General features: G+C 32.2%; 1 protein-coding gene across 2 annotated transcripts in view; it reads right to left on the bottom strand.

Annotated features, from left to right (window-relative positions):
- Positions 1 to 13,802, bottom strand: part of LOC145254635 (synaptotagmin-B-like) — a 768,196-nt gene that overhangs the window by 227,734 nt on the left and 526,660 nt on the right. For both annotated transcript variants that reach the window (XM_080113250.1, XM_080113251.1), the window contains exon 3: positions 9,325 to 9,759. In XM_080113250.1, the coding sequence (XP_079969376.1) occupies positions 9,325 to 9,759 (435 nt within the window). The remainder of the gene's footprint in view (positions 1 to 9,324; positions 9,760 to 13,802) is intronic.

Here is a 13,802-nt window from a genome sequence, read left to right as displayed (position 1 = left end):
GATAAAACGGGAATCGAACCCTGTAGATAAGTTTTAAAGAACAATAGGTTATAAATGGAATGTTCAGTAAATTGTTGATTCTGTTAAAATATTTAATAAATAGAAATTTGGCTGGAAACTATGCACATTGTAAGAAAGAATGCATAATAAAATATGAGTTATATGAATTAGATAAGTAGGTTAACTTCTTTTGTAAAACAACAAAGGAAAATGGGAAATTTCCTGGTCATCAGAAATGGTTTCAAAAACGTGCTAATCGCGAATGTTGATGACACGCCAGACATACATGTGATTTCTCAATATAGGATAGTTCGAAGTTAGTCAGAGAGTCTAAGAGTCAAGAGAGGTTCAGACCGAACATTGGCACCGTCTGGAAGCGAGAGGGTTTTAGAAGAAGAAGATGTAAAGAAACTTTGAATTCCTGGATGCAAAGCCATTGACCGGTCATATGGAAGAAATAAATGATCATCATGTTTTTCATAACATGCGTCTTCGTGTTGTAATTCAACGGAAAAAGGTATTGTCCATTTATGTATAAGAACCTTTGATAAAATCATCATCTAAAAAAGTATGTGTTAGAAAGTATATGTGTCAAACTTTAAATGTTATATAAACACTCCCGTTTCAAACAGAACTGTCAATAGCATACATGCTAATCTCGCAGTCTATCTATCTATATATGGAATTACCTTCTCAAAGGGTATTTATATGTACTCTCTCTCTTTATATATACTTGTTAATGTCTCCATCTCTTCCAACAACATGATTAAGACACATGAGCACTCCTAAAACTCATATTCTTCAAAAGAACGTTCATCATCTAAATAATAATAATAAACGAACCACAAAAAATACAACACTGTTACCTCTGTTCAGATTGTTAATTACATGGCCTTCGTCTGTCAGACCCACACGCGTCGCAACTTTTCAATTTTAATGATTTATATAGAGACCTTGCTTTGTACATCAGCTAAGTCAATCTCATACGATTTAACGTACAGACATCTAATAATAAATATAAGAAAGATAACCAACAACAGGTAAGTTTTTATAATGTGAAGAGCTTTTTTCGTTATTTTGTTAAAGAAAAATAACGAAAATCACATGAAAATAACATGAAAATAACAATCACGCCAACCTGCTGTTTACGGCATACATGCATCCATCGCTTTACCGTTGTATACCTGTAAAAACAGGAGTATTTAACCCTAACTAACTGATATAAACAGGATCAAAGAGTAGAATCCCTTGTGTCTCTAATAGTACTAATGTGAACAGAGGTAAAAGGAGGATAATGATGAAATACCGACATCTTATAAAAAACAAAAAAAGAAATTGGAATCTTTGGAAGATCTCAAAGTTTTCAGTATGAACTTTCAGGCTTACGAGAATAAAAAAAAATGCATAAATTATCTGGCAAAAACCTCCGAGACAGCCGAAGCAGCAAAACCGAAGCTACTCGCTAAGACACTATATATAAAATAGTATATATATATATATATATATATATATATATATATATATATATATATATATATATATATATATATATATAAAGCTGAATGTCTGTCTGTGTGTATGTCTGGTCAGGAATAGGCTCCTATATGGTTGACTATTCAAAAAAAAACTGATTAACTATAATGATAGCAGATGTATTGAGACACCGGAATGGGTATGTCTGATCCTGCAGAACAGCGCTCCATTAAAATTGTTGGGTCTGCGTTCGCGCCTGGCCCACAAAGTATGGAAATAAAAAATTTAAACATTTAAAAATAAAAAACGTTTACAAGTGTTTTGATATAGATATACAGAATAATACTTTGATAAGTATGTTTTAACTTAAATAGGGATGGTATAATGAATTGTGGGGTCTGCGTTCGCGCCTAGCCTCCATAGAATGGAAATAGACAAAAACTTTTATAAAGACTTTTCATATCTATCTGCGTAATATACTTTTTATGTTTCAGTTTGAGGAAATATGGTATAATAAAATTATTGGGTGTTCGTTCGCACCTGACCTACATAGAATGGAAATATGCCACAAAGTTTAACAAGGTTTTTTAATATAGATCCACAGAATATTGTGTTTCAGTGTGAACTGGTATGGTATAATAAATTATGAGGTTTATCTGTATTATTTTTACTTTCATCATATTTTGCTTTGGTTTTGATACCCCTTAATTCGAAGCTATCTCTTTACAACCCTTCCTTTTCATAACCTTTCATACTCTAATTAATCAGAGTCCATTTTCTGTAGGCTGTTTTTGAACCCAGTCAACGACGGGTACTTTTGCTAGTATATATATATATATATATATATATATATATATATACATATATATATATATAAGTAAATCAGAGCATATTTCATTGGTTTAAAAATATATATTCTTTTTTATCAATTGTCATAACATTTTAATAATAGAATAGTATTAAATTTTTCAAAAAGCCTGCAAATTTCCATGTACTTTCGTTTCATAGAACCAAGGATATAATTATTTTTGTATTCAATTTGTATACAGGTATATATATATATATATATATATATATATATATATATATATATATATATATGCTCGTAGCTTAATTGAATTGTAAAAATGCTTATATCTTTTGTCTTATAAGACGAAGCTAAATGAACATTTGCAGGCTTTTTAAGATTATAGGACTATTATATTATTAAAATCATATGATAAAAAAGAAGCTATATTTTCAAACCAACAAAATATGGTCTGATATATACAGGGTGTCCACAGAAGTCTGGCTTCATTATGTAGCCCGACTTTGTGGACATCCTGTAGATTGTGTAGTCAAACTTTGTGGACACCCTGTATGTATATATATATATATATATATATATATATATATATATATATATATATATATATATATATATATATATATATATATATATATGTATTAAAGATAAAATAAGAAATCTTTAAATGTCAGGAAAATGATAAAATAATTTTTTATTTACTTTTTGTTGTTGTTGTTGTTGTTGTTTTTGTTATTGCGGTTGTTGTGGTTGTTGTTGTTGTAAGTCCAACATTTCCCTTAAAATAGCCTCATCAGGGTAATAAGTCCAGTCCGTAGTTTTTTTTTTTTCTCTTCATTTTTTCGTCATGGAGGCGATACTTCCTTGGAGAAGAAAAAGTTAAATGTACGTGCTGTCCGCTTATTTCACGGGTGCTCCGCTTCAGCTTCGAGCGGGGAAATGAAGTAGAAAGATAGCCATACACTTTTAGAAGACATTAACTTCGAATAAAATTTTAAGATAAAATTAGAAAACTTTAAATGTCAGGCAAATCAGAAATCGATGTTTTCCCGGCGTCTGGTTTTGCCCCGTCGGACGGTGTTATTCATAATGTTATTTTATTATATACATACTAAAGATATATATATATATATATATATATATATATATATATATATATACTGTACTGAAGATATTATATACTGTACTGTATTTTATATTCTTTTAATTGGAATTCATTATTGAGATGGGTATTATTTATATTATTTTTTTTATTTATTGCGGACTATTATTCTCATCTTTATTAGTTGTTGTTTCACGATGTTTCGGCCAACTATTCCTCTGGCTTTCGTCGGGTGGTAACCCCGAGAGATAGGAAATTCGAATCTCCTAACTGCATTCTCAGCAATCACTGCCATCCGTAGTTGTTGTCAGTGATTGCTGAGAATGCAGTTAGGAGATTCGAAGTTCCTATCTGTTGCGGTTACCAACTGACGAAGGCCAGAGGAATAGTTGGCCATGATTAGAATAATAGTTTGCAATAAATAAAAGAAAAACACTAGAACTGTATTTTGTTACTTATTTTTAATGCCGTATTTCAGGGTTCTAATATGCATATATATATATATATATATATATATATATATATATATATATATATATATATATATATATATAGCGAAAAAATGTTGGGTATCCAGTGGGATTTCTCATGCCGTTAGAAACAAAATGATGATAAATTTGAAAAGATGTATTTTGAGCCTCTACGATCTGACGTGAATTCAGTTTTCGAGAGACACAAACAAGTTAGTTCATAACAAGTTAATGTTTTATGAGACCAGTGTCGAATTTGGGTGAACTGAGCGTTCAGCAGAATTTGCGTCTGAACGAGCCTTTTTTACTGTCGAATATTTTCAACATGCTTTCAGTAAGTTTTCAGACTTTTGTGTGCAGGTATTTATAAATTGTCATAGACTCTTGAATATTCAGTATGTTGTTGCTATACATCTGATGAGATGACTGGCTAAGTTTTTTGATTTCAGGTTCAAATGAACAGCTACGGCAGGAATTGGAATACGCCCCACTAAAGCCTTATTGTCACAACTGGCGAATTTCAAAAATGCGATCCGGGCGTGAGGACACTTCAAAAGAACGATACGCAATAAAATTCTGTTTTAAACTTGAAAAACAAAGCCACAGAAACTAATGGAATGCTTCAGACTGATTTTGAGCAATCTTGCATGAATCGAGGATCAGTCTTTGAGTGGCATAAAGGATTCAAGGAAGGCAGGAGTCTGTGAGACATGATGAGAGGTCTTCAGGGGCGTAAGCCATTCAGAGTTGACTGGCCAAATGGAGAATTTCATGAAAAATAGCCCTTTCTGTTTCTATAGAGACAATAAATGCACAGTTTGATGTCAGTGTGGGAACTGTGCACATAATTATTCGCGAGGAACTTAAGATGTAGAAGATTTGCGCGAAGTTTGTCCGAAGATTACTCCATCCTTATCACATACTATTTGACCAAGATGCGCACCAAGACAGTTCCTCACTCTCCTTATAGTCCAGACCTTACACCACGTGACTGTTGGTTATTTCCTAAGCTCCACGAAAACTTTAGATGATTTTATTATGAGACAATTGACGAGATAAAAGTATCTGTGACGAGGATCATTGACACACACAAACAAGAGGACTTTCATGAAGCCGTCCATCTGGTGTTGAAAGGGAACAACAAGTGCATTGCAGCCGGAGGAGAATACTTCGAAGGGGACCAGAGTTTCTATCGTGTACTATCAATACGAAAAAAGTCTGGAAAGTTATTTAATGTGCCTTGTATAACGTCTTAGACACCATTGCTGAGAAATTAGTTTTAATCACAGGTCATTAATTTGCGCGTGCGTGTGCGTGTGTGTGTGTGTGTGTGTGTGTGTGTGTGTGTGTGTGTGTGTGTTTTCTGATTAGAAAAGACTGCGTTATTAACAAATGCAATTCTGATGTTTCCATTCTTACGGAAATTTAAAATAGTAACTTTTTGCGTCTTTTTAAGTAAGTTGATAAGTAAATGTTGTAATATAGCGCGAACGCGCGTATGGCGGCTATATACAAATACCGATCTGTGTAAGGAATGAAATCACTGCAAGGAAAAAGAACAAAAACTATAAACATCCCTTATCAAGGCCCGGAAGCCACTCAGGGATAAGGGTTATTGCAAGTACAATACGTTAGTGTGGAGATTTGATTAAGTGTTTACTTAAGGGGGCGGTTCATTAGGAATTTGTTAACGTTGGACTTGAAGACATCCAAGTTGTAGTCAGGTGGGAAGCAGGCAGACGGAACAGAGTTCCACAGGCGTACAGTTCCAAGAAAGAAGCTTTGTTCTTGGAATCCACGTTTTGATTTAGGCACAGATAAAGAGTAGCGGAAATTTTTCACAGTGGATTCAGCAAAACGGGTGTTTTTCGTGAAAGATTGTCGAGGGGGGACTAGAGATTGGAGTTCAGACGAGCACCTGCCATGGAAATAACGATAAAACAAGGATAGGCTCGCAACGTCTCTTCTGTGGGAGAGGTTGCAGGGTAGAGAAAAGGACATCCCCCACTAAGCCACGAAGTCTATTTTGTACTCTGCCAAGGTAGGATAGGCAGTTTTTAGCAGCTCCTGCCCAGATATGGCAGCAGTATTTCATCCTTGGACGTACTTGGCTTTTATATAGATAGAGAATTGCATCAGTAGTGAGATATCTTCTGGAGCGGTACTCTGCTACCACATGTTGGGCCCTGTGTGTCTACATATTTACGCGTGTGTAACGTTACAATATAACATACATAGTTATAATATTTGAGACAGAAAAATACATACGCAGAACATTTTATGGAAAATTGACCGTCAATATATGATCTCACCTTGTGAAACATTCGGAACAAACACGCGTCTAGCAAAAACCGCTATCTGTGCAAAAACCCAAACGTTGTTCTATGCGCAAAGTTACTTTTCCCGGAACTGTTTATTTGTCGAACACGATCCAATGGAGTTGCTTCCCGGATAACTATAACACGATCATTTAAAAGTTCAACACAAAACGTTATTTGTTGATACGTACTCTTAAATTAATTCAACTAATACCAACGATCAGGTATTGTATCATTGGACACCTGGCACTCTTTATCCCTTATCCTCGACTAGAGTTTATGCATTGATAAGTGGTGCCCCTAGTAAAAATCTGCTAAGATGATTTCCACGAATGGTCTTTCGAAAATTATTACCCAATAATTAAAATTATATGAATATAATTTTTTTAATTGATTAGAACGATTTAAGAAATAATAACACATTATTTTTCTTTGATAAAAGCGAATGCTAATTTCAGTAAAAACGTTAGATGTCAACGGAGCAAAGCAGTGCTGTAGATTATTATTATTATGATTATTCAAGCCAAAAGGTTTTTCACCTAAAATGTGTTTTAGAATGATCAAAATATTTATTTACATTTAATAGTTACAGGAAATGTTAACTTAAAAACGTTATCATAATAATTTAGTTGACAACTTAGAAATAATGGCATGTAAATACATCAGGTGATTATCTTATTTATACTAAGGGTTTTTTTTAAGGTACTTGGAAATGAGTTCAGAGCTTGAACGAATTTGAATTGAGGAGCCGCCTGCCCTGATGGTTCAAAGCACCCGGAGAAGAGATAGGGAAAGAATCTAGAACAAGTTTTGCAACTTTTCAAAAGCGGAGAAAAAAACATTCTGGAAAAATTCTACTGTGGGTAAGTTGATGGTGTTTTTTTTGTTTTGTTTTGTTTTTTTGTTTGTTTTTATTTTTTTTTGCATGACGTGATCTGTAGGTTCAAACTCAGTACGTAAATTTCTTATTTTTTTTCTTATTACCTGCAAAGAATTTTATAAGACTTGATATAATATGAATTTTATAATATTTTTTTTTTTTTTTTTTTGCTTGACATAATCTGTAGGTTCAAACATTTTCATTAACTGGAAAGAATTTTATCTCTATCTCTTCTGTACTTATATATAAAAGGCACTTTGTCTTTGTGTGTGTACGTTCGTTCCCTATAGAATCCAAAACGACTGGGACGATTTTTTAAAAATTTCTCACACATGTACATTATTTGCCTGAGAGTGTTTGTTGATAGGTTTCGTATCGAAATAATCAAAAATCGATAATCGAAAAAATCTGATTAAAGAAAATCAGTCCAATTTTGGTCAAAGTTAACACTTTTATGCAACCTACCAATATAATTGAATTGAATAAGTTTTATCATCACACAAGCAAAATGGATCGATCTATAAAACTAACAGTAATTCCTTGATAAGACAGAGGCGCGTTCAAAATGAACGCTTCTGTTTAAAGTACAATTAGGCCAATGTACTTGACTTTTGCATTGTAAACTTAATTAAAGTTGTATGAAATGAAAAATTATTTCATAAAATGTGTTGCAACTTTCCAGAAGCGAAAAACACTTTCTGGAATGAAAAGTTGCCACAAATTAAACCGGAGGCTCTGTCGCTCTTGAGGAGAATTTCCATTGCAGCTTTTCCGTCAAGACAAAACTAAAGATGGGCCAGATATTTTCCGATTTGTCAGATGTTGAAACTATAAATAAGTGTTATCGGTCCTTTCTTTTGGAAATATATGTTTGTATATTATTGTTCCGTTATGATCTGTATTCAAATATACATACACATAAAACGAACTTAGAATAAACAGTCATATGTACGCAGGGTATATATATATATATATATATATATATATATATATATATATATATATATATATATGAGTGTGTGTGTGTGTGTGTGTGTACACTCGCATCACTATTTAAAGATAATAAAAACTCATAAATACATACACTATTCAAATGCTCTTGTTATACAGCGACCCACAACACAACAAAAATGAATTTAAAAAATAATTTTTATTTAATGCACCGCATCACTTATTTTCTAAAATTTACCAATTTTACCCTACAGAATAATGTTTGCAAAAGATATGAGGTCCTTTTCAATTTTCACGCTAACCACACAAACCCATCAGATCTGACGTTGATATAAACGTCAACGAGATCGGACTTACAAATTCTTTTCTTCCGGGATCCCCGGACTTAGCAACACAAACAAAAATGGAGAAGAAAATTAAAAATATACAAATGCTTTTTTGATAAGTGGGTATAAGTCGATTGACTTTTTTATGTAATAAAAATGTACACATTGAAGCAGTTTTCTAAAATTTTCAAATTCATCTTCACGAGGTGATGCTTTTAAAAATGTGAATATCGCTTTCTGTTTAACTAAAACAGTGTTATTTTAATTTATTTGCTTCTAAAATCGTTTTTTTTTTCAGGAATAACCTGACAAAGGCACCAGTCAGACATTTCTGGAATTATTTATCTGTGTGTTATGCGTTTGTTATATTTATCCCTCCTCCTTGATTTTCGAGCGAAATTACTAAATATAACAGAAATATTGGCAAATCTTTTTCGTTGATGATAAATTTCTCGTTTTTCTTAACACTGCGTTAGTTACCGGGGTGTTCGAAACATGGTTACTCCCATGGGGTGTTTATTCATCCCTATGCAAAAATGTTTATACTGGTATTATTTTGTGAAATATAATTATCCAGCTGGTTCAGGATATATCTAAAGTCCCTGTTGACCAGTTTGAATCACTTGCATCTTGTTCATATTGATATAAACTAATACAATAAAATAAATTATAAAACTAAGAAAACACAAGTTTCTATTATTTTTTTAATATATCTGATTAACACAAAACATTTCCATAAATCGAGATAGCAAGAAAAACGAACATGAATCCATTACATAAACAACAATCTAATTCACTTCCAAGAAAGACTCAGACACAACTGCGCCATACCACACTCACTGAGTCAGAGGAATACTGGAAGGAAAATAAATAAGTCGCAAACTAGGAATTACGTGTGACAAAACCCGTCTTGGAACTAACGCATGTTTAAGAAGGGAAGCTAAAAATAAAATGTATAATAAAAGAAAGAAGCCCCGGTTAACAGGGTGTGTACCTTACCTCGGAGATATCATCCGTTGTTATTTGTGTGATATTTTTCCATATAAATAATTTGTCCGTCAGATCGACATTGTAAAGCGCCATTTTGACTTTGCCGATATTGTTCCCACGAGAGAATTTGTCGTGGTGCACTAATAGAATCTCCAACGTCGACGTCTTGAGATCGTTCGGTAAAATCTCGAAGACGAATTCCTCCTCGAACCTCGGATTCAGCGTGCTCTTCAACACCTTGCCGTTCTTTTGGTTCCACCGTTTCGGTAGGATGGACACTTTGCAAAACGGATCGACGGACTCATTGCTGTTACACGGCACCAGATCTCTTGCCTGGATAATTTTTACGGTCAGCATTGAAGTATCCCTATTGTAATGCACGCTGAAATTCAGGGTGCCGCGGTCCTCTTCTTGGATGCTGGGAACGGAACGGTTCCGCACGAGCTGCAACATAAAACAAAGAAAAACATGTATTAGAAAGAGAAACATGCTATGCATAGCAGATCCGTATAGTAATCGCCAGCCAGTGTCTGGTCGGTGCAACTCACAACGAACGAATTTAGGCTGCCAGTTATATTAGCTGTATTTAAAGAGTCGTACTGGCTTCAGCTTGCAATGCAATATGTTTTGTTGCTACTCATTAACTGATTAATTAACTGCTATCTACACGTAAAAGGTAATATTTTTGAATTATGAACTATATCTGTCATAACCAACCAGTAGCTAGTGTTTGATATTTTACAGATGACTCTGTGAAGAGAGGCATTCCATGGGTTGCACACACGCACATTAATCATATTTGAGGAATCTGAGGCTTTCTATTATTGTCTAACAAAATACAAAATTTGACCAGAAATATGTGAGAGAATATCGGAACTAAAGTAGAACAATAGACAATGGGAAATATTTAACATTCTAGACAGAAAGTAAGTCGCCGAACGAAGACATGCTGAAAAAAAAAACATCCGCACCACACCATCGCCACGCGCCTTCACTAATGTCACCATCGTCTTGCTAAATTCGAAAAGCTTGTCATTGCGAATAAACAAAATAATTTATAATCCAGATGTGTGTTTTATTATTTCGCTGCAAAGTGTATATATCGAGACGGTGACAAAAGATGATTTTAGAAATTATATAGACTGTAAAGCATATTGGACGATTGGCCGCAGCAAATATGTAACACAAGTTTCCTTAGATAACAGATAACATAGATAGCCAAGATTGTCTGTTGTGTTCATTATATTTTTAGATTGGTAATTGTTCTTGGCCTTGAAGGCAAGAAGGACCAAGTTTTACAGGGAGCGTGATTGCTTGATAGGAGTTGACAAACAGTGTCGGCAGTAATCGAGTATACTAAATATTTAAAATCTAAACTGATGTGACGAAATGAGACTATCTAACTGTAATGATTTAGACCCATTGAATCGACTGGCATCGGCGTAGTTATTCTCTGTAAGTTATCTTTTATTAAATTTCTGCATGACATTTAAGAGAATCCACACGAAAGCTCATTACGCTAAACCTGAAAACTACGAACCGCCTTCAATAAGTTTCCAGACATTTATTCGTGTAAGCTCTTTTATTAATAGTAGAGGCATGAAACTCTAGTCCCGCCAAAGTAATCTCCTCCGGCTGCAATGCACTTTTTCCATTCCAACAATTTCAGGAAAACCCCTTGTGTGAGAGTGTCAATAAGATGCGTCAAAGCAAATGTTCATCTCTCCAATTTCCCCATAACGCCAGCCTTTAATGTTTTCCTTGAGCTTAGGGAATAATCATAAGTCTGGACTAAAGTAAGGGAGACGAACTATCTTTCTACCCATTTTGGTCAGATAATCTGTGACAATGATGGGGTTGTATCTTCAGTTCATCGTAAATATTTGTGTGTACAGTTTGCACACTGAAATCAAGCTGCGCACTTATTGTCTTTATAAAAACACGACGATCCTTATCCATGAAATTCTATATTTGGCGAACCAACACTGGTATGGTGACTTCCTTGCCCCCTCCCACACCTCTCATCATCCATTATAAACTCCCTGCCTTCCTTGAATCTCTTATGCTACTCAAATACTGATCCTCGGTCCATGCAAGTCCAAATTCAGTATGAAGCATTCCATACAATCTATAGCATTTTACCAAGTTTTAAAGAGAAATTCTTGTAAATATTGTATTTCTTATAGTGTCCCCACGTCCAGATTGCATTTTTGAAATTCACCAGCTGAAACAATCATGATTTAGTAGGGTGTATTTTAATTCATGCGGTAGATATTCATTTGACCGTGAATCATAAAAATTGGCAGTCATCGAATAATATTTATAGCAATAATATACTGAATTTTCCGGAGTCTATGCAAAATTTTATGTCTGTCTTTAAAAGTTTGGAAACCTATGAAAGGCACCCCAAGTATGGCAGCAAAATATATACGATTACATTCCACAGCGTAAAATATTGTTGGCAGATACCTTTACAACAATAACACTAATATACACTGATATAACGTTACGAGACAGTGCGTAAGTTTGTTTTTTTTTCTGATCGCCCGCAAAGAGGTTTGAAGACAACATTTAAAAAATCACAAAAAGGAATTAGTTTTAAAAAAATAAATAATCGAAAAAAGAAAAACGGCTTTGTAATGTAATCGGTGCTTTATCATTAAAATCCTTGCTTTATAATGTAAAATAATCACTTCTTTATAATATAAAACCTTGTCTATAATGTAAATTCTTGCTTTTTGATGTAAACAAAAATCCCTACTCAATATGTAAACCCTTGCTTTAAAATGTACAGAATTGTTTTATAATGTAAAAATTCTCTGTTTTAAATTGTACAGAATTGTTTTATAATGTAAAAATTCTCTGCTTTAAAATGTACAGAATTGTTTTATAATGTAAAAATTCTGTTTTAAAATGTACAGAATTGTTTTATAATGTAAAAATTCTCTGTTTTAAAATGTACAGAATTGTTTTATAATGTAAAAATTCTGTTTTAAAATGTACAGAATTGTTTTATAATGTAAAAATTCTCTGTTTTAAAATGTACAGAATTGTTTTATAATGTAAAAATTCTGTTTTAAAATGTACAGAATTGTTTTATAATGTAAAAATTCTCTGTTTTAAAATGTACAGAATTGTTTTATAATGTAAAAATTCTCTGTTTTAAAATGTACAGAATTGTTTTATAATGTAAAAATTCTCTGTTTTAAAATGTACAGAATTGTTTTATAATGTAAAAATTCTGTTTTAAAATGTACAGAATTGTTTTATAATGTAAAAATTCTCTGTTTTAAAATGTACAGAATTGTTTTATAATGTAAAAATTCTGTTTTAAAATGTACAGAATTGTTTTATAATGTAAAAAGTCTCTGTTTTAAAATGTACAGAATTGTTTTATAATGTAAAAAGTCTCTGTTTTAAAATGTATAGAATTGTTTTATAATGTAAAAATTCTCTGCTTTAAAATGTACAGAATTGTTTTATAATGTAAAAATTCTGTTTTAAAATGTACAGAATTGTTTTATAATGTAAAAATTCTCTGTTTTAAAATGTACAGAATTGTTTTATAATGTAAAAATTCTCTGTTTTAAAATGTACAGAATTGTTTTATAATGTAAAAATTCTCTGTTTTAAAATGTACAGAATTGTTTTATAATGTAAAAATTCTGTTTTAAAATGTACAGAATTGTTTTATAATGTAAAAATTCTCTGTTTTAAAATGTACAGAATTGTTTTATAATGTAAAAATTCTGTTTTAAAATGTACAGAATTGTTTTATAATGTAAAAAGTCTCTGTTTTAAAATGTACAGAATTGTTTTATAATGTAAAAAGTCTCTGTTTTAAAATGTATAGAATTGTTTTATAATGTAAAAATTCTCTGCTTTAAAATGTACATCATTGCTTTATAATGTAAAAATTCTCTGCTTTAAAATGTACAGAATTACTTTATACTGTAAAAAAAATCGTGAGTTTATAACGTAAAACCTTGCTTTATAATGTAAACCTATGCTTTATAATGAAAATCCTTGCTTTACATATAAATCTGTGCTTTATAATGCAAAAGAAGCCTGCTTTATGAGGTAAACGATTCCTTTATAACGTAAATCATTGCTTTATTATGTAAATCCTTGTTTTATAATGTAAATCTTTGTTTTATAATGTATATCCTTGCTTTGTTATGCTAATCTTTGCTTTACAATGAAAAAAAAATCATGTTTTATAATGTAATTTTAAAAAGATAAAAGAAACCAACAAAATTAAAAATTGATCCAATCAACATAAATAGATTAACATTTCTGTCAGATTTTACATCGTTTTGTTTTGTTTAGTTTTTTAGAATTGCCTTTAACTAGCATTTCACAAGTGTTTATTTGACCTTTTACAAGAGTTAATAATCAATTTTAATTGACAGCATTTTCGATGTTGAGGGTTCACTTTAGCCGATATTATCTCAATACTAATTAAATACTTAAGGTTAATATTGTGC

This window comes from Euprymna scolopes, chromosome 30, assembly GCF_053919585.1.
Source record: "Euprymna scolopes isolate OS-2025 chromosome 30, ASM5391958v1, whole genome shotgun sequence".
Lineage (NCBI taxonomy): Eukaryota > Metazoa > Mollusca > Cephalopoda > Sepiida > Sepiolidae > Euprymna > Euprymna scolopes.
Note: the sequence above shows the minus strand (reverse complement) of the source record. Positions and strands in the feature narration are given on the sequence as shown.